This window comes from Anticarsia gemmatalis, chromosome 23, assembly GCF_050436995.1.
Source record: "Anticarsia gemmatalis isolate Benzon Research Colony breed Stoneville strain chromosome 23, ilAntGemm2 primary, whole genome shotgun sequence".
NCBI classification, from domain to species: domain Eukaryota; kingdom Metazoa; phylum Arthropoda; class Insecta; order Lepidoptera; family Erebidae; genus Anticarsia; species Anticarsia gemmatalis.
In genome coordinates, this window is record NC_134767.1 from 3,289,263 (window position 1) to 3,316,275 (window position 27,013).

Genomic DNA, 27,013 nt, shown 5'->3' on the forward strand with positions numbered 1-27,013 from the left:
ACACAAATTTAAAAAAGCAGTGAAACTTTATAACGCTGTAACTTCGGTAATTTTGACCCGATTTTGATAAAACAAAAACTATTATTATCAGCATAAGTACACAAATTAAATGCAGTATGTTTAATAGTCATATTTTGATGTGCTGGTGTGACTCATTAGGTGTAAATAGATTTATTTTGTGGGCGATAAATAAAAATTTCATTCCATTGGAAACAACGCCGATTTTATATAACTAGTCAATTCTATTTCATCTTTTTACTATAAGTCTGGTATCACACGTTGGTTATTCTCTGTTTCTTGTTTATAACAGTGATTGTGTGAGTATATTGAATCATTCGGTTATTTGCCTTAATAATAAACTACGAATGTTTAACATACAGTACACGTTTGACAACCCTACTACAAGGACCACTAGTTAAGTCAACAGTCATTCCTAACAAGCATTGATTTGACACCCACATTTGAATTGTACATAACTGTGTAAATATGTATATGAGTAAATATTGATAGATAACAATTTTGTCTATCATGGGAAAATTAGTAACAACAGCTTATGAGGAAACAGGAAGCAATTGTCTACAATGTGCGTATTTTACTAAATATCGAGTAGCTATCAAAAAGAACTACACTACAGTTATTTTCACAAGATTTTTGGAAAAAAGTAGCTTTTTGACTGTCTTCAGGCATTCAAATATCCCTACTGTAAATGTCGTATATAAATGGATTCTACTGTTTTGTATCATAACTTAAAACTGAATTTTGGAAAAATGACACGCTATTATTGTATTTGGATATTCAACTATTTCCACGCAAAATTAAGTGACAATCAGATCAGCTCTTTAGAGAGGAGAAACCAACGGCCTCACTTTTGAACTTGTATTCAACTGTGGAGTGAATAGGAGCTTTTAATTCATGCCTCGTGTAAATGTCAATAGCAATTATTCATATACGTTTCTGTCAAACGAATCAAAGACACATTCATATATTGTATAGTACAGAAATAAACCTCCTTAAACCCTTGTACCTAAGACGTAAATAAAAGGGTTTGTACCGTAATTGTATTAGACAACTCCCACTTAGCACAAGACACTCAGTCTCACTTGAATTGGAAATTACTTGGGATGAATGAAATTAGTTTCCTTTCAGACTACTAAGAGATGTACGGGATTCCTCAACAAGCTAAGGAATTGTATATTTAGTAGAATTTAATTTTAATCTGTTTGTTCCGAAACGTACTAATATACTAGAATTTAACTTTTAAATTGTATAACTACTGTCATGACACACTGCTTAAAGATTTTGTTAGCAAAAACATTAACATATTATGTTATGTACTTACGAGTATAATAAACCTAATATTTGTACAAACACTGTATACTATGTACAAACAAAAATTCTATTTTCTAGAGGTTTATCTTTGCTCATTTAGTTTACAAGGCCATCTCGATTTTTCCGTTTTGGTATGGTGTTTGATGTGGTAGGGTATAAAGAAAGGTATGGCTAATATAGGCGTTTCATCGCATATTTTAAGTTTCGACACGACACAAACAGAAAAAATCCATTAAGAAAACGGTTTACGACAATAGCCATTGTGAATTGTTTTGTAAAATATACATAAATTCTCAGCCTGCCAAACTGCACTAATACTAGCAAATAAAGTTTCTATTAAAAATAAATGCATTGTATTGCAGAAACACAAACAAATTTTAACGAAAATTGAGTAAGAAATTGATAGACTCGTGGAATTTTTCCAAAACTATTTGCATCGAAGAAATTGGGAAAGAGCCGGGCTGTGACTGACATGGATATTTATTTTGTTGACCTACACACAAAATTCTGCAGTACGAATCATCTCTATTATTTAGATAATAAGGTTTATAATTCAATAGCGTGATCGTAAATTAAAAATGGCCAAATATTTACGCCGGTAAATGGTAAAATATTATTTAGATGAAGTCGTATTTCTCATTCGCAAGATTTTGGTCGACTTCAAAAGGATGTCGGGTATCAAATAAATTGGCATGCGGCCCTGAAATAAATGACATGAAGTGGCATTCGGTCGGGTGGATTAGAACGAGGAACTAATTTTGGTTTTACGTTATTTTTGGAGGTCACTTTATTTATACGAATACAAGACGCTAGAAGTAAAATATACATATAGGCTAGGCTCGGCGTAAAAGTAAAAAAAAATATAATTTTGTATGTTTTGAACTCTGGGGACTCCTGTGACGAAGAGCTGTTAAATAGGTTTTATATTATTATGTTGTTACATATGGTATTAGTAGTAGGTATTATATGTCCTTGTAATTATAATGCTGAATCTAAACAAATCTTTGTATTTTGTTTTCAGACTATGCACCGAATTTATAAAATTTTGATGCTGGTTATTAGTATAGTCAGAATTCCATTAAGACCTGTAATAATCGCGTTTTGTTTAAACTATCAGTGCATGGAATTTACGTATTATATCGAAAACACTAGTTTATTGCGAACTACTAGAAGCGCTCTAAATTATCCATATTTCTAGTTCAGCAGACAACTATTCTGAATTCACTGAAGCTCACGTAATATAATTAACACTTTGTACTGAATAATTTTGAATGAAGATGCTAAGCAATGGTGAGGTGTTGTAATATAATAAAACGACTTAAAGATTTGGCGTAGATTTCTCCATCATTGAATTAATAAATCTTCTTGTATGGCGCGCTCATCTAAATACCTAATCCCTCTGTAATTCTGGAATTATTTTACCCTTTATCCCCTTACCCAGCAGCGGGATATTCAATTCATTAAGTATGTTTTAGGTCTATGTTATAATTATTATTGTAGTGTCCGACAAAGCAGTTAACGATGAAACTCGATGGCAACTCAATTTCACATACTATTCTGTTCTGTATCTTTGTACTGTTTGTCACTCAAGAACAATGGGTGATTTTCTTTCAACTTAACCACAGCGATTAAAAACGAAAAAAAGCACGAAATACATGAAACAATTTGAGCCGCAATCGTGTCAGTCGAAACGTATCCGAAAGGCCTCGCAATCTGTATCCACATCAACGGCGTCAATAAAAAAATCCCATTACATTGATACACACTGACAAATCCGTACAAGTATGTACGACTGAGGAATTTAATACAGGCTCAACATTTCAACGGGTAGCTACGACAAGTAAAGGGCAGAAGTCGAAGAGAATTTCCTTTCCTACGCATACATTACAGCTTGAGACTGACAGAGCATCACTATTTCATACGACCAAAACTCAAATAACTTTAAATTATTAATTATCCTCGGAAATTAATAAAAAGTGATATGCACAAAGTGGGTGCCACTAGATGGGCATGCGGCAACGGGGAAGGCCCAAACGGAGATGGCGGGATGACTTGGACGCGTTCCTGGAAGGTTGGCCGAAAGCAGCAAGCGACCGAAGGGACTGGAAGTCTAGGGGAGAGGCCTTTGCTCAGCAGTGGGACACAGAACTAGGCTAGTAAAAAAAAAGTGTCCTGCCATGACAGTCCATCGACATTTGGCATACAGAGGAATGCAATACGCAATTTCTATCAGGTACGAGATATTATCACTGTCACCATATTCTCATGCAAATATGCAAAGATCAGCACAACACAATTTTATTTCCAAAATTATATTTTCGCAATATTTTGGATTTAATAAGCAGTAAATACATAATATTATACAATTGTCTTTGTTATGGAGGAGGGCGACCTCAGTGATGACGATAACAAGAATAAAAAGGGCGACAAGAGAGCCCGGGATAGTGGTGACAGCAGCGAGGATGGCTATATCACGGTTTGTAGGAGAAAGCAGAAGAAGTTGTTCAGAAGTTTTTCAGCTGAAAATAATATAAATTCATCTGAAACATTCGTGGATGCTGAGGAAAGTATGCGAGCTGGAGGCGAATATGAAGTATCCTTGTCATCGGTACAAATTTTACCAAAGCAGATGGCTTTGGCTCGACTTATTCGTGATCAAGGTATTATGAACATCATTAAAATTAAATATAAAAGCCCGTATAAAGTATTTGTCCGATTCAGTAATAAAATTCAAGCAGAAAAGCTCGCCAACTGTGAAAAATTAATTGAAAAGAAAATACGAGCTCAGTTTATTGATGATATTAATTTGTCTTATGGTATTATTAGAGGGGTTGATCTGGATATTGATGAGAAGGAATTACTAGAAAATATTTTGGCGTCATGTGACATTCTGTCTGTGAAAAGATTGAAGAGATTGAACGGAGCTCATGAATGGGTTGACAGCGAAACTTTGAGGTTATCTTTCAAGAGTAAACATCCTCCCGTGTCTATTTACGCATACGGGTGTAAATTTACCGTCGAGAAATATGTATTTCCAGTTACACAGTGCTCCGCGTGTTGGAAGTTTGGGCATATAAAGAAATATTGTTCGTCGAGTAAAATAGTTTGCCCCAAATGTGGTTTGGATCATGTGAACTGTGACATTGCGGTATTTAAGTGTCCTAATTGTAAGGGATCGCACATGGCTCTAGACAAATGTTGCCCTCGATTTGTGCAAGAGAAGAAGATTCGTTTTATTATGAGTGACCAGAGCGTTACTTATAAAAAAGCTTTCGAAATGTATTTGAAAAATAAAGGTGAGAAGTCGGTACGTCAGAGTATGGTTAAAAAGAAACCTATTGACTTGAGCAACGTTTTGCCAAGTGGAAATAGGACATACAGCAGTGTTGTTCAAGCAAATGTTGTGGTGCATAGTTCTTCAGATGGCCAGCAAGACATGAATTCTTCTTCCCCGATATTACCACATAAATACAGCGTTAAACGAAAAGAAAAGAGCACAAAGACAAAAAGCAGTCGGAGTCAAAATGTGGATTCGTTTGAGTCCATTCCCACCTTTGTACAATCTGAACAATTTGAGAAAATGACTGGCGAACAACCTAGTAGTACTAAACAGAAAAAAATTGACTTACTGAATTTAATTTGGAATTTAAAGAATATTTTTATATCAGAAAAAACCGTAGACGAAAAGATTCAGTTGGCATTTAGAGTTATTTGTGACGAATGTAAATATTTTCTTAGGAGTATGTTTAACAGTGGAGAGGTCGTTGGACAGTTGTTTAATCTTTTTAATGGATAAGTTAGATAATATATTTTACAGTAAAACTCCCAAAGTTTAAGGCCTAAATTAGTTGATTTTGAAACATTATTGTTTAGAGAAAAGGAAAATAACTGTAACTGTGTCGATATTTTTGTTTTTGTTGTGATGGGGCTGACTTAAACTCATAGAGTTAAAAGCCCTCAATAAATAAAGATTATAAAAAAAAAAAAAAACTTAACCACAGCGATTAAAAACGAAAAAAAGCACGAAATACATGAAACAATTTGAGCCGCAATCGTGTCAGTCGAAACGTATCCGAAAGGCCTCGCAATCTGTATCCACATCAACGGCGTCAATAAAAAAAATCCCATTACATTGATACACACTGACAAATCCGTACAAGTATGTACGACTGAGGAATTTAATACAGGCTCAACATTTCAACGGGTAGCTACGACAAGTAAAGGGCAGAAGTCGAAGAGAAATATCTTTAATACATTACAGCTTGAGACTGACAGAGCATCACTTTTTCATACGACCAAAACTCAAATAACTTTAAATTATTAATTATCCTCGGAAATTAATAAAAAGTGATATGCACAAAGTGGGTGCCACTAGATGGGCATGCGGCAACGGGGAAGGCCCAAACGGAGATGGCGGGATGACTTGGACGCGTTCCTGGAAGGTTGGCCGAAAGCAGCAAGCGACCGAAGGGACTGGAAGTCTAGGGGAGAGGCCTTTGCTCAGCAGTGGGACACAGAACTAGGCTAGTAAAAAAAAAGTGTCCTGCCATGACAGTCCATCGACATTTGGCATACAGAGGAATGCAATACGCAATTTCTATCAGGTACGAGATATTATCACTGTCACCATATTCTCATGCAAATATGCAAAGATCAGAGAAACACTTCCCAGAATTTATGCTTTATTTTGGTTCGTCCACATTAAAATACATGTTAGTTATGTACTAAAAACCATTTAAAAAGACGGTCTACTTGAAATGGTTAAAGCTATTTCGACACAGTCATATACATTACACTTTATTATATACATAGGTACCGTTTTTCTAATAAATGCGGTCCAAACGCAAATCATTTTTCTACGGTGTTTTGTCTTTTTTACCTACTCATAAACAGTGTCAAAAATTGATTAAGGGAGAAAAAACACTTACACGCTTACACGATATTTATTAGTACGACATCTAGAGTTTAACATTTTATCTCAAAAGCCCTGATTCTAACCTAGCCATTGTCACTTTTTCTTCACAAAAGCGTCTCAGCACAAATCACTTCCCCTCCCAATACCTAAGTACTAGAACCTAGTCTTCCCATTTCTTTGTAATCACATCGTAGATCCAGTATCGTAGTATCATTGGACTTGAAACTAATTGTATCCTTTTTGTCCGACCGTCTTTGTTAGCCATTTTCTTTAACGATCTGAACTTTTTTGTTGATGGTACGTTAGTAGTGCAAAGAAATAGGTTGGCCGTGGTCTAAGAAGAAGTACATATATGCGACTGCTGACCATAAAGTCTTGGCTTCTATTCGGCAAAATAGTTTTTTTTTTGGTTGGATATAAAATAACTTGGATTAGTGCTGTACCCTGAATATCTTTTAATTTAATGCAATCAGACACAATATAATATCTTCAATAGTAGCCTGGAATTTTCGATCTTTTTCTACTGAAGCGCTATATGACAGACGACTTACCCACTATTACAACAGACCAACAATAATAGTTGAAAACGTGCATATTTCATATTGTATGTAAGAAGCGCGATGAAACGAACAAAAAATTTACAAACGATTTGATTACAAAACAGAGCTAACCAAAATACTTTCACATATTATATTTTCCAATCTTAAAACCTTCAAATATTCCTATTATATCTAAAATACTTATCTATCTAGGCCAGCTTATTCAAACTTGTATTTCTATTTAAAATCTCGAGCTGTGTCCCGAGTCAGTTCTCATTAGAGTCTTGAATAACTAATGTACTACATTGATTAGTTGAGCACCAAGTTTCAGTGTTACAGTACGGTAACTTTGCGAGCTACTGATGTAGGCTTTACTCTTGTTTGAGTTGTTGTAGCTAAAGGTATTTGGGATCATGTTGAAGTGTAGGATAAATATAGTATATAGAGTGTTTAAGTAGGAAATCCCTGGTTGTGGTGTTTTAAGCGTTTTAAAAAAGCTTCTAAGATTTTTTTTTGTAAAAAAAATATTGAATTTTGTACTTTTTAGCGTCTTAGGTTATTTGAATAATAATAAATGAACAAGTTGTAAAACTTAAAATTTAGCAAAGCTGATTGGTTACTGTGTTATAATGCAGCTAACATTTATTAATCTTGAATTGTTGGGTATATCAATTTTCATTCAATCACAATTTGACACCAGAAAAGTGCAACACGTCCCACCATCTGATTATTCAGACAAAATAGTATCAGTTGTCCCACCACGAGCCAACGTAATGGGACTAGTAGAAAAGACTTACCCTCTTATTCATAAACACACTATAAACCTATTTTAGTTAAAAAGCTACTATAATATGTTTTCTCTCTTTCATTTCGCTAAGGAGTGAAAGAAACAAATCACTTTATAAGCCTTTCATAACTTCATATATTTTGATGAATAATAGGGTATTTTTTTTGTAAGAAAAAGTGTTGCACAAACTAAACCTTCTGTATCTATTTTCTTGCTACAACAAAACGTCGTGCAATCCTACCACGCGTGAGATTATTGTTCGAAGATAAAAAGAACGAGGGAGGCAACGCCAATTGTCGGCTGATTGGAAACAATTTCAATATTGATTATTAAAATTGCCATTGCAATATGGGACAAAGGAATAGGTATTGGAAGGTTTCGTTTGGAATTTTTGAAGCTATTTTTTTAGCCTATGTGTGTATTAGACAATGTTTTTTGGCTTTGGCTATTGCTTTTGAAACAAAGTGAGGTTGAGAGGTTCCGACTTGTAAAACAATATAAAGATGGAAATTACAAATATGATGCGATGAAAAACTATGCAATTTTTAGAATTATTCTACTACTAGCTGACCCGCGCAACTTCGCTTGCGTCATATAAGAGAGAATAGGTCATAATTTTCCCCGTTTTTGTACCATTTTTTCTGGTACTCTGCTCCTATTGGTCGTAGCGTGATGATTATAGCCTATAGCCTTCCTCAATTAATGGGCTATCTAACACTGAAAGAATTTTTCAAATCGGACTAGTAGTTCCTGACATTAGCGCGTTCAAACAAACAAACAATCAAACAAACAAACTCTTCAGCTTAATAATATTAGTATAGATTAAAACGAGGAAGTTACGTCCAGATAGCCTAACTCATCAACTACTCATTTTTTTCTCTTAAATCTATCCACGTGCAATAAATCACTAGCAGAATCTACAAAATAAATGTGGTAATCCAAATATTTTAATTGGTTTAACGTATCCTACGTCCATTTAAACGAAATTGCCGTTAAATTTAAAATTTTAGCTCGCTATTACGAAATAGAGGTGAATCTTTTTATCTAGTGAAATATGGCATCGAAAAGTCGGTTAATTAAGCCCAAAGTCGGCCGCGTCTAGTTTACTCGTTTGCAGGAGATTTTTTTAATTAATCGTGTTTTCAGTTTATTTTGATGTGTTATGTGTGTGTAATCAGATTATGTACCTGAAGTGTTCAATGTCGTATTTCTGTTGCTTAAATATATTATACAGAAGTACTATTTCGAATTTTAGATACTAAAACATGCAAACAATACACAATCATTTGGATTTGTTGGGAAATGATGATTAATCGGATTATTTCATAACTAAAGTCTAAACGGTCACTTTGTTAACTGTAAAATTTATAAAAAACGGACAAGGTATGTTCTTTTGCGTTGGTTAAATTTAAGTTTTTTTTAATTGTTTAGTTTTTTATCTGATTTTAAGCTATACAAAGCTAAATACTGTGTACTATATAATCAGAAAAATTATAAATATACTTTTGTTTTACATCCAGGCTCAGAGCAGATCCTCGCACTTTGTTTAATGCGGCGAGGTGACCACGTTAACCACTGCGCCAAATGTTCGATTATAATTAATATAATTAATACGCGGTTAATATCATAATTTGCTCAAAATATTAAACCAACTGAATCCCATTTACCATCTGAATCTTGTTTAAAATGTATCGATTAAACGTGTTAAAGCATACAAAAGTCAAAAAAATTAGCTTTATATCTTCAAACCAACTCCGAAATCTATACTCAATCAAAAGTTAGATTTTTTCCCCATGGACGTGAACTGCATCGTGTACCCTACGTTCTAATTACACTATGTGCATCCCTGGCCGTCGATTCAGGTCAGCCGCTAATGAGATTCTGAACTTGTCACGGTGGCTCTACAAAGAATTTGTAGTTCAACGGAGCCGCCCTGAATACTAGTATACTGTTTTACATACACATTTAAACGTGTTATAGGATAAAAGAAAATTTACTAAAATACAATATAATGTTTCGCCTATTCTACGCGAAAGTGCAGGCAGAGGTGTATGAAATAAGGCGTTTGCAATTAACGATGTTAGTTCCATGTAGAAAGGGTCTTTTGCCTTATACCGGACACACTGAACTCTGGAATAGTGTCGAGAACAATCTAATATTTTATACGTTTTACGATCTGGGGATCGAACATGTGACAACTTGTGTACAGAGGCAGTCTAAAAAACTACAAATGAATAAAAATGACAGTAATCTAATGATCCAAAGTGAATTACCGCGTTCATTGATATGCCCAGGCCGCACTTGGCCAACAACGTAGTGAATTCAAAACCCTTCCTCATTCCGGGGGAGACCCTTGACCTGGGACAGTTATGGGCCGAATATATTTTACTTACTCCCAAGTTCTACCTGTCTGCCAAAACATCAAAAAATCCAAAGAAAACTAAAAAACTCGTTTAAATTGGCTAAAGTAAAAATTATTAAATTACTAGCTGACCCGCGCTGCTCCGCTCACGCTTTCTTGTTTTAATTTTAATACCGCGCATTTTTAAATTTATTCACCTTTAACACCTTCTCTGGACTTTCACAAATAATTCAAAACCAAAATTAGCTAAATCGGTCCAGCCGCTCACGAATTTTAGAGGTACTAACGAACAGCAATTAATTTATATGTATATAGATTTTATACACATTTGATGCGCCTATGATGGAGAGTCAGGCTGTCCAATTATTTGGTCATTAAGTTTTTAATAACAAATCACCTTTTCCAAAATTAATAATACTTTTATTAACTGTCACGAATTTTCACTTTAATACAAATTTATTTTAACGTTTAATATTATTTGAAATTCTTGATTTTAATTATCTTCAAGAATCAATTTATCTGTCAATCTATACTAATATTATAAAGTTGAAGAGTTTGTTTGTTTGTTTGTTTGTTTGTTTGTTTGAACGCGCTAATCTCAGGAACTACTGGTCCGATTTGAAAAATTCTTTCAGTGTTAGATAGCCCGTTTATCGAGGAAGGTTATAGGCTATATAACATCACGCTATGGTTATTAGGAGCGGAGTAGCAACGAAAAATGTTACAAAAACGGGGAAAATTTTGACCCATTCTCTTAGGTGACGCAAGCGAAGTTGCGCGGGTCAGCTAGTTGAGTATAAATTAACGCTTTAAAATCCAGTCCTTTGATAAATCATGATTTAAGATCTTTTTATTATTTTTTAAATGTCTTAATAATACGGAATCAACGCGTTCATACATACTTTACGTTACAGGGTAGGTCTCATAACAATGGTTAAGCCAATTTACAAAAAAGACCACCATTTTTGTGATGACGTCAGCTACCGTTCTTTTGTTAATTTTTTGGTAAAAATATGTATTTTGGACGGCCATTTGCAATGCCCTATCTATCTCTCACTTTTTATCATTATTACATTAGTTTATCGTTATTTCGTTTACTATAACTCATTTATGGATAGCAATTCCTACCGAAATATGATTTTGACGTAAATATCTATTAATCTAAGATAGCAATCTATACGCAATCTTTGAGAGAAAATTGAAAATGCTCGTAAGTTTTCTAAGCTTAGGCATAAGAGCTATCAAATCAATAAGCAATCGGATTTCAAATCCTACCTTCGGAATCCATTTCCGACAAAACACGACAGAATTTGCAAATTGGAGGTCTCGACCACAATACGCATAAATATGTAGCTGGAAATTATTCAAGACATGACCCCGAGGATATTGATGCTAAATAGTAAGGATTTACTGAGTTAGAACGCTGGCATAATAGGCTTGAAGCTTACAGTACTTATGTAGTAATACTATCCAGTACTTATGTAGTAACCGTATCCATACTTTCTACAGCAATTATTTGGTAGCGAGCGTAAAATTAGCGCCCCGGTTTTCACATAAATAAGTAATAAATCCACGGTCACTATCAAAAATAAGTATACACTGTCACACTTTCAAAAATTACAGTGTACATTACATTCATAGAAATTTTACAATCTCTGCATGTTGTTTCTTAACCAGTAGTAACAATTAAGTTTATATTTTCATACAAGAAATACCTACGATTATAAATTGAATTGAATTGGAAATTGTACTACGCAACTAGTTTCTACATAGAATGATACACTTTTCAAGTAGTATTGTTAATTATCGTGTGAACAGTTCGAAACTTAACAGAGCTAATAACTGAAGTTGTCATCACACAGCCCCGAATACTTACGATAACATAAATAAATAAATAATAAATAAATAAATATCGTGGGACAACTCACACACGGTCATTTGATTCCAAACTAAGCAGAGCTTGTACTATGGTAACCAAATAACTGATAAACATACTTATATACTTCTAAATACATACTTATATAGATAAATTGACATCCAGGCTCGGAACAAATACTCGTGCTCATCACACAAAGATATAAATAAATAAATATAGATAAATGACACGTAAAGTGGTGATAGTCGTGCTCAAATTTAACTTTATAATTGGTGACGATTTCAAATTAAATAATCTATAAATTTTTAGTAGACTAATGAGATTCTAGTAACTTAATCCTAACAAACAATCTCACTGTAGACATTATCATATTACAATAGAGTTTGGTCGCAACGCAAGCACTTTGGATCGTTGTGAATATGCATACATTGGATCTGAGCTTCAGAAACTATCTATGTATCTTCATATTACTCACGAAATACAGAATTTGTTACGGTCTACCGGAGTGCAAGAAACAAAAATCACTTATAAAGGTTGGACAAGTAAAGAAAAGTAGAAGCTATATTCCTGAATAAATAATTTATAGCTGTATTAAATATTTTTTTGCTGATGAAAAACCATTTTTGATGGGAGATACATAATTGCTAGAAGAATAGTTTAAATATTGCATGAAACTAATACTGTTAATGGCGAAACATAGGTGTACTTTATTTACACGACTTTGGGGTATCCAGGCGTAAGTAGGTACATATTATAATGTCATTAAAAAAAAAAGAAAAAGGTTGTCAACACTGTGAATTTTCCCAAACTTGATCTGAAAAACTGATTGCTTTCAAAATTCACAGTCAAAAATTTAATTCAATTTTAAACATGTTTTTCGAAGAGAATTGGAAACTATAAAAAGACCGGAAAATAAGTAAAATAAACAGAAGTATACAGAAAGCTGATATTGTGGTAATGTTCAAATCCAAGGTGGTTCGTATTTGCATGGAATTTATTCAAGCTTAACTGGCTGTGCTATTGTAAGATGCTGGCAAAACTTTTGGTTCAAAAACACTATAGTTTTGCAGTGCTCGTGATATTTAGAAGACTGTTTGTATAAAAATTGTTAGAATAAAATATCTTAATAGGACAATATTTTAGGTGTTTCAAAGCATGGGTAAATAAGATATTTTTTTGGGTCGAGGAAAGTGTTTTTGAACTTTTAGCGAACTTACAATATTGTGTTGTGTAAGTATATTACTTGTTAAGTATATTTTGCATGTCACACACACATACACAAACTCACACACACACAATCTTTTATTTAAGAAGCCAAATTTAAAAATTTAAAACACCGTACACAAATAATTCAAAACCTCTCAAATGAACTGTAGTTATGCCAAAATGTTAATGAAAATTCAGCTAACAGCCTGTATTCTACCACAGACGGTCGAAAAACCAGGTGGCATACGATTTAGGCGCCGCTTTTATAATGAATATGCCCACAATCCGTTTGTAGTCGCTACACCACTTGTAATTCACTTTATATTTATTGCTTTTTAGCTTTTCCTTATTGTTTTAAGTGGCTTATTATTTACATTTTTAAATCTGTGCAGTTCTTTTGTTACTGTATTTAATATATAGTATGAGCTATAACAACAAAGGCTTAGTTGGTCTTATTAATAATTTCAAATTGAATTTGGATGTCAGCCAACATGAAAGTGTAAAAACAAGAGCAACCCTAAGAATAAAGCTAAGAACGGCCTTTTTTCACCCATTCTACTATTGTCAGGTATTTAAATAAGGATCTAGTTGCCTTCGCATTAAGTTTTAAAACATTTTGTCGTTACATTTCGATATAAAAGTGAAATACTAATCTATTTTCTGTTGCTTACGATGTTCTTCCATAACAGGTTCGAAGTAGAGTAGTTCTTTTGTTTGTTTGTCGTATGGTTAGTGATCAACCTAGTGTCAAAGTTGTTCAAGCCGCTGAAGAGGCCTTTGACATGGCTTAACGACTGTTACCTTAGAAGACAACAGCCGGGACCGACTTTTTACGTGCCCTCCGAAGCATGGAGACGCCCAGCTCAAATACCACTATGCGGTCACCCATCTATGGAATGACCGCGCCAACGGTTGCTTAACCCAAAGATCGTTTACCGACCGGTGAGCGCAACAGGCTATAGAGTAGTAGTCAAACATAACGGAATCTATCCATTAGGTAAACGATAAACAATATCGCTAAAAAGACTGTAGGTAGTTTTTAGTAACTTAATCAGTGATGGAAAGTACACTACTAAGCTTGGTATCTAGCACTCTACTGTATATAGTTTTTAATCAACGCTTAACATGTATTTTAGTATTACAGCAAACGAATAAAACAGTCACTCAACCAAAATATACATTGAAAATTCTACCATATTCCAAAATACATTCAGTTGAAAACCAAACAATCCTAATAATTATTCATTACAAAACCTTGTATTGTTTCAAAGTTCCGTACCTGAATTCACTCCTCGCTCGCAAACAGTTGAAGTTTAAAATAATCCAGAACTAGTTGCCACAAATGACATGAATATGCAAACGTAATATTCGCACTTTATCGTTTCAATGTGAGCAAAGCCTTTCAGTTGTATGAGGAATTTTATGGGGTTTTATAGTAGCACTAGCTTTAGGCCCTCGGCTTTGTTCGCGTGGAATTTCACCCCATTTTGGAATTCGGATGATTTTATGACCATCACTCCATTTTGAAATTCAGATGATTTTTTTGACCATCACCCCATTTTCCAAAAATCAACACTCCCATAAAATCAAATCTCTACACTTCCTATGAAATCTTCGTACAAAATGACAACTTTCTACGCTCAGTAGTTTAACGCCTGTGCGTTGTCCATTAGTCAGTCAATAACTTAGTAACGGAAGAGTTTTATATACCTAAGTAAATGGTTGTATATAGATTGTTAATTTTATTAACTTTTTAGATTTTTTTTATTTTACCTTTCACTCTGTGCAAATATTTTTATACTTTGTTATTATCGCGACTCCGTTTGAGCGGACTTTTGTTATACAGCGTACATATAAAGAGTAATAGTGGAATTTGGTTTTTGGTTCCTCTGATCCATAAACCAAGTTTCATCAAAATCCGTTAAATATACATTCAAAAGTTTGACAATCTTGTCAGTAAATGGATTATCGCTTGAATTTCCTGAACTAAAGCCTTTCTATTTTGGACAGTACATGTCCTAGCTCTGTGTAGTTACGGACCGTCATTGGGCATTTACATAAACGACTACAGGCGATCATATCACATAACTGTGGCGATTCAAATTTGGTTATTACCTGCTCGAATTTACTTTGTTTGATGAAATAGTGGGTTCCATCAGTTCTATACAGATCCATTAATAGCTGTTTCAGTTCTGTTTGTTAGTTTTGTCTCACGAGCCTCGGATGCCTAAAGGAAAAAAGTTATTTTTTGGTTTGTTTTTTAATTTATTACTGTCCCACTACTGAACAAGAGTCTCCTTCCGAATCGAGAGAGGGGTTAGGCCTTGGGTCCACGCTGGTCAAGTGCCGGTTGTATGGCCACAATAAATGCGATAAATTATTTTAAGGCATGCGAGGTTTCATCACGATGTTTTCATCCACTGTTAGAGCGGGTGATGTTTTTTTCTTATACACGCAAGCTCGAAAAGTCATTGGTGTATTGGATTTGAACTATTGGTTTGTTACTATTTTCCGTTATTTTGTAACGAGAGATAATATTTCCAACAAACTATTATTCGCATAATAATGAACACAATTGCATGAGTAAAGTATTAACCGGTTACTACTAAACGTAAAATAATAAACCATTTGTTGCCTTTTTCCTGGAAATTTTATCAATAATCGACAATATTGCTTCAAATCCCCACATAACACAAATAGACACCTATAAACAAAACCTCTGCAATATAATTGGTTTTCAAACAGAATAGGCTTATAGCTCTATTGTTACACATTACATACTATCATCAAATAAATTCGTAGACAATGGACCTATTTATAATAGCTATCCAATCACGCTTTGTCCCTACTGAATATAGGTTTACTTATAATTGGAACTGATACCTTTGAGTACGTTAAGTAGTGATTTAATTGCTCAATTTTAATAGACTGCCTAGTCAATTATTTCTTTAGCATGACTGTACTTTAAAAGCCTTCGGCGGATTAAACAACTAGATCGCCACTTCGACCGTATAATAAGAAGAAGATGTAATAAATAATGAACATTATTGATATGAATTGACTGCCTCCGCGGCGCAGTGGTTTAGGTCGCCACGCCGAAACCATTGCTTATGGAGGTCGTGGGTTCGATTCCCACACGGAACAATTTTTTGTGTGATCCACAAATATAATTGTTTCGGGTCTGGTTGTGCTTTGTGTCCGTTGTTTGTATGTTTATAAAAGTCCCCGCGACACAAGAATAATTCTTAGTGCGGGAGTTGTCTATTTAATTTAATGTAAAAAAAATGGGCGAAAAAATTAAAAGATGGGTAAAATTTAGAACAATCGAAGGAATGAAAGCACACCGTGGTGATGTCTCTCTAGTTAACCTTACCTTACCTACAAAGCTATGTCTCCTGTATTTATTTTTGCGCAACTTGATAGGTGCTTTATTTAGTCACACAGTCCTAAATGGCACGTTTTTTCCTAATGCTTTAACATGCAAGTGATTTATCGCAGAAAATTAGGAATAGCAAAACATTACTTAATTTTTAGTTTAAGATTTCCATATCCATAAGATTAAGTAGTATGATTTACACAAGTTGTTAAACCTTAGTAGTTAGTTTTTACGCTTTCATACACAAATCACGAAACGATCACCAATAATATAACTTTAGAAAACTTTAACGATTTCAAATACTTTGTACAATCTGTTCATAGTATGAAATACAATTTGAACAATCAAGTCAGATTTCGAACAATCTTCAACTTTATTAATACAAAAACAGCTATCGCCTTGAACAACTGAAAGTCAAAATCTTGGAATATCCCGACGTCCGAATAGGGTTTCCAGTGATAGCCGGGGCATCTCGGATTGTCCCAAAATTAAACGTCTTGTCTTCTGTCCAATAAAAATACATAAATTTTCCATATTGTAACACAATCTTGCAAATGTGTACATTTTCAAAAAGCGTATAAACATAATATCCACGGCTAAAATGTCGGTCAGACAATCGGTACAATGGTCACAAAACACATGTAAAGTCTCGTAGCCCGGGAGGACAGATAACCGACACGACCGGTGAAAAATAAGACCCATGACCGACGGTTTTACGTGCTATCCGAAGCACGGAGTTTGATCACTAAGAAATTGCCCGACCTTGATTCCAACCCGAGAACTTTTCGCGGCAGTCGAATACATTACCACATAGGTAATAAACTATATCAATATCAATTTTAATGAATACCTGGGTACTAATTGTCATGAAATTCGAGTTTCTCACATTATAATAATGTCCCAAAAATTATAGGTCTGAATCCGGCACCCTACTTCGAAGTTAGAAATTAGAACGGCGATATCTCTATTGATTGCTATTGAGGTCAGATAGTAATCGTTTTGTAGAGAGCCTGACATTTGGTGGACTATAGCCTGAAAGTTGGCCTCATAATGTCTAGAACTAAGATGAGAATTAATACCAGTAATTAGTGTTTGATGACAAAAAAATTGTTAAAGTTTTTGTCAACGAAAGAACAAAGATTTAGTATGTTAGAATAATTGCTCTGTAAGAGTATCCTAGTCTATCATGGTCTTAATTTGGCTTCTACTCGATCAAATTTGTGTGTGTACTTTTTTAGTATTTCAAACGCTCATGGTTATCAAAGTATTTGTAAAATTAGTTTTTGCCGAATATACTATGGGGCGCTGATCGATTTATTGTACAATTTCTTACAGGTATATAGTTGATAGTCAATAATGATAAGAAATCGATATGTAGAATATTAGTTTTTTATAAGCAAAGCAATAATATCACCTCGAACTGGAATAAACTTTCGCACATTTCGATTCGCATGCTAGCTAGCTACTTTCCAGTGCATTTTAATATACAGGATTTCGTAGCCAAAAACATGTATATCGTTCTCAAATCTTGGTTTAAAATCAGAATCTTTTTGTTAGTTTTCAAGAAGAAAATAAATATAAAACGTGGAATTCTTTTGCTTTTCTTTCAGTTCGAATTTCAATATAAAGAAAAAATCCATCCAATTTTATAAGAGTATGTATAGAAGAAGGATATTGCGAACATTTGCGACGTTTGAATGAAGGGGAACTTGAAATGAACAGTGCAGTTAAAACAGACACCCATTAAATACGCCACGCCTTTGTGTTAGAGTACAATACATGAATGAGGAGCGGGTATAGAAAATATTCCGTAAATTTGAAATAAGGGTGAAAAGACTGGGGCAAAACGGCGATTATTTGTTCATATCTTGGACCGAGTGTCCAGTCTTCGAGAAATATTTAAGTAGCTTCTTTTTTTTTTCTGGTTATCGCAATAATTATACAGACAAGCTAAATGTTCAACGTGAAATCGATAAATTTTGATAACGGTTTGAAAAAAAATCTTCCTTTTCCTCATTTATATGCTTGTATATGTCAGATTTTATTATATCTACAAAAGATTGATGAATCGCGCTGTAGCTGTGCGAGTGTGCATTGTCTTAGGATGATTATGTATTTATAAGTTCATTTTTATATTAAGGTAATGCTAAAGTAGAAACCCATAGCCAGTTGCGCTCACCGGTCGGTAAACGATCAGTGGGTTAAGCAACCCTTGGCGCAGTCACTCCATAGATGGGTGACCGCATAGTGGTATTTGAACTGGGCGTCTCCGTGCTTCGGAGGGCACGTTAAAAGTTGGTCCCGGTTGTTATCTACAACGTTAACAGTCGTTAAGCCATGTTAAAGGCCTTCGGGCGGCTTGAACAACTCTAGGTTGACCACTAACCATACGATAGGAAGAAGAAGAACATAGAAGAAACGGTTATTTAAGAACAAATTCTGCCTGTAACTTGTACCAAGCCTCCAATAAGTAATAACTCAATGTCAGTCCCAAAGATATTTCGCCAATTTCGAGTTCTTAAGATTTGGAAATTCTCGTTATAATTCTTTTGTTTTCAGTTTATTATTGTGCGTTCGTCTGATAACTAGATAGTACCATTAGTTTCATTGTCTGTGAAGACTTGTAGAATGTGCTCAAAGTTTAATTGTAAAAGGTTAATATAAAGAGAATTAGAGAGTTTTGTTGGAGTATTTAAGTTTTAATTTTGCTGATTTTGTTGTTCTTTTTTAAAAGATTTTTTCAACTAATAGTGGGTATAAATAAGTTAGTAAGAAGTATTTGATTGTCATTGATTTTATTAGTATTTGTTTGTTCTTATATACTAGTGAGATTTAAGTATATTAAAGTTTTCTTGAGATCGTAGATAGAAAACAACAATTTGCAATTTCGATGTAAAATATTGTTGTTAGAATTAAATTTTGTAAAGCTGCAATAATCAATGAAATAATATATGGAACTATTTTTTTTTGGTTTTTGCTACGTTTACTGGAAACTGTTTAAATTGGCTTCTTCATCGTCTATCCCTTACCACTTTAGGAAACGAAATCATCATAAAATTTTACAAATATTACTCGAACCCTTGACCTTTCGCCTTTATAATTAAATTTAAATCAATAAATACAAACTAATGACTTCTAAATAAGCTCATTTAGTATTAATAATTAATCACTATGATTGATTTACACAAACACATATGACTGCTCGTTCATATAGATATAATAAACAACATTGTACTTGTTAATCGGTATTAATCTATTTAGTGTCACCTCTTTTTGATTAATGACTTCAGTAATTAGTAGAATTTTGTATTTACTTTATGACTCATAGCTTATGAAATGATCATCTATTCCATGAAAAATATGTAAAGGTTTCTGTGACATAGGGGTATCTAATACCTGTACCCGAAGCTGTTATCCGATTTAGATTTTCTTGAAATATTCTTATATGATGTGTTGCCGACCAAATTAAATATGGCTGGTTTCTCTCAGGTGAAATATTGCTACAAACTGAGCTGCCTATCACACACCGTAATGATATCAAAATGTATAATTTGCCTATCCTCGTTACCTACCAATAATGTTCGGTCAAAAGATGTAAAAAGTACCATACTTATACCTACCGTATGTGCATAGCATGATGAATTAATGTAGGGCGGCTCTCATAGTCAGATAAGACCTGTAATCTCTATATGAGTGCAATTTTTATCGACCATTTTAAAGTTATCTTCAATATTGTTGTCAAGTTGCAACAATGTATTATTGATAGTGGTCAGTTATCTAAAATTTCTCACTTGACCGTCAAAAAATGAAAAGACAAAGGCGAACGGCAGGTTTATATGAGGAATTCGTACAGCTTATAAAATGTCATGTTTAGGTTTACTTTTTGTTTTAATTGGTAGCTAATATGATAGACAAGCTTTTTTTAAAATTCTTATATTTTTAAAAGTTGGGAGGTAAAAGTTATGTCCATTTTTAGAAGCCCCGATAGTTCGCTAAATTGCTCAGATGCTGTCAAAACCACAATTAAAAACAACAGCAAATTGGCGGATGCGTAGACGTCAGACGAAAAGTGACGTCTCATGAGATTTTCTTTTTCTTTAGTTGTCAACAAATATAAGCCATGGACCAAAAATTATCATTTAAATAAACAAATACTTTCTAATTAATCCGGACTTCTAAAAATAATACTCCCAAATAAAAATAAGTGACTTAGTCCCCTTAATAAGTGGTACAAATTCTGTTACGAAACAACACAAACTTTTAGCTGTACGAAATCTGCCGATCTCCTTTATCGCTGTTTATCTTTAAAATGAATATAGAAATGGGATGAAATCTCTTCTTTTGTGTAAACTGACACCAGCCTCGGTAGCGCAGTAGGCAGCGCGTAAGTCTCATAATCTTAAGGTCGTGAGTTCGATCCTCACCCGGGGCATATCTTTTTTCCAACCCCATTGTAAAAATCGCTACCAATATAAAATTGTTTCTAGATATGTTTAATATGCTCTACTTACGACTCGTTGAAAAGCGTACCTGTCTTAAGGTGAGCACGGCTTACAAGGCAATTATTATTTTTTTCTATTAAAACTCTAAACTATCTTTAAAGATGTTCGGCATTAAAAAATAAACGTTAAATTTCATTCTGAAATAGATGTAACATGAGCATTTTTCCTAAAAAAAATTAGATTGAGGTATAGCTGACAGTTTTACAGACTTAGCGCATTACCCACCAAACGGTCAAAATTATTAATTGTGTAAGTAAGTATCACAATGTACAAAGGAATTAGTTACTTGATTATCTTTCTTTAGTAACTGTTAGGGGGTAGCTTTGATGTTTGGGAGCCGATAACGATAGGTCTCACGTCATAATTACTAAAGGAACTTTCGGGAATATTAAAAAGATATGCCCCGGGTGAGGATCGAACTCACGACCTTAAGATTATGAGACTTACGCGCTGCCTACTGCGCTACCGAGGCGGATACTATCCGGAACGAATAGGGGTTGATATTTCACCCTACGCTAAGAAAATGTAAATTAAAAAAAATCTTTAGGACTTCAGCGGTATTTTGTACTCATTGGTCTTTAAACAGTATATTTGGCATAAATCCAATTAGTTTTGCTAAAAAGCTAAAATTATATTGTATCAGCCAGATTTGTGATGTAAGGTTTGCTAGACACATATTCAGTTCGGCGTTAATCGGTCTAGGCGAGCGGCAAAGCCGAATATGAGTAGATAAACTCGATCGGCACAAGATGAACAAGTGAGTCAAGTCGGTTTTGTTGTTTGTTAAATATTGCCGAAACGAAAATGTATAGCAAGCCTTACACGTCTTGAATATTATTGTTTTTTATTATATTGTATGTAGTTTGTGTTTTTTATTATATCATATAGTTTTATGTAGATGAGCAACTCTACTACGACGCGCCAGGCTTTAAAACACACCGCTAGGCAAAAACTCTCTTTTATAAACGTTCGTATATAAACCGAATGAAATCCTTTCTAGTGCAACGAATCTTCTTACGCTAATAGAATCACGGGCAAAAGCTGAAATCAAAATCAGAAATGACAAGCATAATTTAAAGCTCACAGAAATCTAAAAGTGTGTTTGTTTTCTCCTTTTGTCCCTTACATGTCAAAACGGCTAAACAGATTTGGATAATATTTGGCAATGGCGTAGTGAAACATGACAGTATTTCTAGCTTAAATAGGACGGGAAAACTTCTTTGCTATGTGAATGAAATCAGAATTAACAGTGAATAAGGCCGTTACTAAAAAGTAAAGATCGTCTATTTTCTTTCACTTCTCACTCGCCTCGGTAGCGCAGTAGGCAGCGCGTAAGTCTCATATAAGGTCGTGAGTTCGATCCTCACCCGGGGCATATCTTTTTACTAGAATTCCAACGTTAAATGAATAATCCAATAATGATCTCCTAGCCGATATTTGGTTAGCTTAAAAATGCCCAATTTAATTGAAATTTACCAATATAAAAAGAAATGTAAATGCATTTTTAATCAATTAGTAATGCAAGTCGAAAATAATAGTAAATAAATATTTTTCCGAATCCACTGCAGTCAATCTTCATCGTAACTTATTGAGACGCAGTTGAAATAACGCAATGGGCAAACAAATCCTGAATTACCGTTTAGTGTATCGAAAACGAATTGTGGACCAAAACAAGACGCATGTCGCGCAGTTTTAGTGATAAAAATATATTGACGGCCATAACACATTATTGTCTTAGACTAGGTTTCTTATGTGACTTTTACTGCAATTTTGAAGAATTATTATTCCTTTCATTGATTTTTTATTTGCATACAAAAGCGAACTCAGCAAGACCAAAAAGCCTCTTTTTTGTACTTTCTAATCTCATGAATCCTGTGCGAATTTTTACATTATTAATGAATGTATGTATAGATTGCATAGCGGTATGAAGTAAACTATATGCTTAGAAATAACTAATTTTAACAAGAGACTTGGTTTAAGCCAGTTGCATTAAGTTATTATGTGCTCGGAAGGTCTAAAGGTAACCTTTAAATAATGACATAAAAAGCATTAGAATAATCTAGGTGACTTTGGCAAACAGCCAGGTACAATAGACTCTTAAAATATACTTGGCGGGCTTGCCGATACATTTCGCATACTATTTGTTAAAAAAGGATGCTGGTTGCTCTAAGGCCTTATGCCTTACACCTCGGCATGTAACTTTCATATAAGTAGCTTATACATGATGATTAGAAAAATGTGTATCTTATAGGCCATTTAAAATAAGAATGGATGTTAAAACAGCACACATCTTTTATACAAAAACCTTCTTGAAACAAGCTATAAAACCGTTATTAAGACAGAAACCCACAAACAAACCAACAAACAGATAAAAAACATACATAAAAAAGCATGAACAATTTTATTAAGGGATTCAGCTGACTACACAAATCGCGTACGTCTAAAATATATGACCAATATATTGAAATTTATCTCGAATACACCATTTTATTGTTTATGTGTTAAGTGTGAAACACACGGAGAACGGGAGCGGGACGTTTTCTATGCGTTAGATGCGCTCCATATTAAACGCGGACGCGGGTTATTACGCCAGGTGTAATGGGTGCTATGCAGTGCTATTAAAACGCTGCGACTTGTTATTGGAGCGGTCGTAGGGTGTAGTTCCTATGTAGTACTGCACTTGTTCCTGCCAGTTACTATATGTAGGTAATATCATACAATTATTTGGATTTAAACTATACGGAGTGACGAAGGTGCAACGAGAAGATACTGACGTAATTATGCTGTCTTCACATACACTCATAGCTTCCGTCCGTCTAGCATTTAATATTTCACTATATGTATAGTGGTTTAAGAATACCATATACTATACTAATATTATAAAGCTGAAAAGTTTGTTTGTTTGTTTGAACACGCGAATCTCAAGAACAACTGGTCCGATTTAAAAAAATCTTTCAGTGTTAGATGGTCCATTTATTGAGAAAGACGCTCGCTCGCGAAAACTATTTATCATCACGCTACGACCAATAGGAGCAGAGTACCAATAAAAAATGTTACAAAAACGGGGAACATTTCGACTTATTCTCTCTTATATGACGCAAGCGAAGTTGCACGGGTCAGCTACTACAGTACACACGCCCTACCCCCGGGCCCGTCCCGCAACCGTTCTGTGTATGTATTACGCTTAACTAAAAGAAATGAGAGACATTATTTAAAGGGTTAAGTTTCATTAGGCGCATTGTTTTTTTATGGAAATGTTATAGCAGCATAATCAGTTACATTTTTGTGCTGTATCTTTTTGTGTTTGGAATTTTATCAACATGGCGGATTTTTACACATTTGTAAACTTATGTGGGATGAATTTTAATTTGCTTGCCAACTTACCCTTTTACAAATACACAATGATAATATTATTTTCCTAAACAAGTATTTTTTTATAAATAAGTAGATACAAATACGTTACAGAAGAAAGGTTCTAAACATTATCTTCCTTTACCTGTATTTTTTTCTTTCAAAATATAATAAAAACGCTTAAATCGAACTTTAACTATCTGATCTACTTTTAATGTCGAAGTTGCGATTCTAAATCTTAGTGTGGAACAAAAAAACGTTCATAGATGTATACAAACAGAAGTATAACCCTCTTTTACGTACAGTCGGGTTAAAAGAATAAAAGAATAATCCTTTGTCTCTGTTCAAAGTTCGTATGTCATCTACAACAGTAGAGATTGGACCGTCTAGTTCATCTTGAAGTCAATCAACCTTCTATTCCAGGAATCTGGAGATTTCTAGAAATTTCTCTGATTTAGATTGATTGATCCAGGTACTTTATAAGATGGATTACAGGTATCAATCACGTTTGCTCATGTGGTTTTTATATTGAAGTATGTTTTTGAATATTTGTACAGTTATTTGAATATATTGGATTAAATGAAATGAATTTGTATGTTTACGAATTGGTTTAAATTAAAAAAAAAATCTTCTGGATTGAAATTTCAAGGAAATGTATAGGGCCAATTATAATTTTCCCAAACATTATCGGTTCCGACCTTTGTAAAACTATTTTCTGAATTCAACTACTAGACTTGGTACTAGATTTATTGCATGGTTTTATTGTATATTTTTCTTTAAAGAGTTTCAATTTAACAGATTAGTTACTAAAATAAACCTCCATTTCATTGCGCAGTCAGGTAAAAAGACCATAGTTAATTAATAAAAGAGAACCTGAGTCTCTGTGCTTACAATTCAACAAATGAGTAACCAAGTATCTTTACTTACTTTTTCTTAAATACTTTTTTTATCTTAATATCGGCATAATATTTAGCTTAATTTGTAATAGCCCTATAACCGGATATTAGCGTCTAGTTCAACGTAAGACTCATCTCGTAATTTCGCCTTTAGACGCATAAAAAAACCAATTTTGCGTCGTCTCAGTAAAACTCACATAATGTGGTATCATTCTGAGAATACACATTACGTTAAAGATAATATTTCAACATAATCATTAATCTGAATAAATCTAAGGGATGGGCCGTGAAAATAGCGGTGATAATAAATATGTACATGAATATCTCCCTATCCATATCTCAATACTATGTTTGAAAAGCATTTTGGCAAGACTTTCAGTGCTTACCATACTTTCCATTAAAATATGTTTAGCAAAGTTGCTTGGATGATTTTAAATTTATTTATGACTTATAAGGCGGATGAAACTATTTTTAGACTTACTATTTTAGACAGGTTTCTTGCGCTCATGTAAAATAAAACTATGTTTTATTGTTCGGAGAATAAATGCTAGCCAACACTAACAAATCACCGTAAATCATTATGTGTAACTGAATGGAAAATAATATACTATTTTACTTCATAAAATTAACTATTAATGCATGATAATACAATTTGTCTAACTTAAGCTTATTTACGTATCCAACAATCACGAAATATTTTAAGGGATAAGCCTGGATAGCTCTATAGAAATAAGGCACTGCATTCCCGCTAATTTCGTGGCCCCACGTGACTGGTATCCGACCAATAAGCCAACAAAATAAGGATACTCTATAACCGTATAACATTTCGTTTGCGATGTACAGTCGCGGAGAAAACGGTTTGAATAAATACTGATATTTATTTAATACTTAGTTGATATTTAAATGCATTAAAATAAATTAATAAATAAGTTAAAGCTTAACTATCGGATGTACTTAATAGTATTCTGGATTCTAGTTTATTTTACGAACCGGGGTTTCGAAGCCGTGTCCTCGTAATCAGGTAATCAGTGACTATATACGTATATTTTTCCGCTCACCACATATTCAGTTAGTTTAGCTTGAGCAAATAATATTTTCACCAAGGATTTTTTACCTATTTGAAGAATATGAATCAGACCTATGTTTGGAATTTCCATACCGTATTTCCAATACCACATTTCCATACCATACATTAATGATTTATCAACATTTTATAATTTGCGGGGATACGATGTAGTGTCAAAAATTGATCTTATTTTGTCTCCGAGTGTATCAAGAAAATATACTTTCAAAATGTCTTCTTACAGCTTGATGCACTTAATTTCGTGAAATAACACAGATGCAAACATAAATGTGGGATCTGATATTTAATTCAATTATTTCTATTCATGTATTTTAATTAACACGTTCACATTTTTAAAACGCTAAAATTTTTCCTCTTAAATTACGATAACACATTTATCTTTACAATTTTTCTACAAACTTGAACGGAACGGAAGTTGAAAATATTCCCTAATATCAAAAAATCGCATGTTTGCATTGTGTTAAGATAATTTGTCACTCAATAACTCACAAACTATAACTCCGTAGACATTATATCTCAGTTCAAATAGTTAAAATCCTTCTAAGTCTATAAAAAGAATCATTAAGTGAAACTTATTTTATCACAAGTCTAGTAAGTACCGCAGCGAGATCGATAGCAAATATTTGTACTAGTACTCCTGTTCCACGACTTTTAGACCGAGATATAAAGATTATTGAAAGGATAAGACATTATTTTAATTGTATTATTTGAAAAAGGTTTCTATGTTATTGTAACCATATTTACCACCATTCCACAGTAAAGTGATTTGCTTGTATTACTTAAACAGTAA

At 33.7% G+C, this 27,013-nt stretch overlaps 1 protein-coding gene and 2 non-coding genes across 3 annotated transcripts; 2 read left to right on the plus strand and 1 right to left on the minus strand.

The window, feature by feature from the left end:
- The first annotated feature begins 3,706 nt into the window (after nt 1-3,706).
- LOC142982986 (uncharacterized) lies at nt 3,707-4,797 on the plus strand. Its single transcript, XM_076129742.1, has 2 exons — nt 3,707-4,636; nt 4,744-4,797. The coding sequence occupies exons 1-2, from the start codon at nt 3,707-3,709 to the stop codon at nt 4,795-4,797; spliced, it is 984 nt and encodes a 327-aa protein (XP_075985857.1).
- A 15,952-nt stretch (nt 4,798-20,749) lies between these two features.
- On the plus strand, nt 20,750-20,822 carry TRNAM-CAU (transfer RNA methionine (anticodon CAU)). Its single transcript has one exon. It is a non-coding gene; the product is annotated as a tRNA-Met (tRNA).
- A 469-nt stretch (nt 20,823-21,291) lies between these two features.
- Nucleotides 21,292-21,364, minus strand: TRNAM-CAU (transfer RNA methionine (anticodon CAU)). The gene has a single exon. It is a non-coding gene; the product is annotated as a tRNA-Met (tRNA).
- Nucleotides 21,365-27,013: the final 5,649 nt, after the last annotated feature.

Bases quoted from the DNA above. Each gene is read 5' to 3' on its own strand.
- LOC142982986 (XM_076129742.1), top strand. From the start codon at position 3,707: ATGGAGGAGGGCGACCTCAGTGATGACGATAACAAGAATAAAAAGGGC. The intron at 4,637-4,743 runs GTACGTCAGAGT...TGTGGTGCATAG, and splicing joins AAAATAAAGGTGAGAAGTCG to TTCTTCAGATGGCCAGCAAG.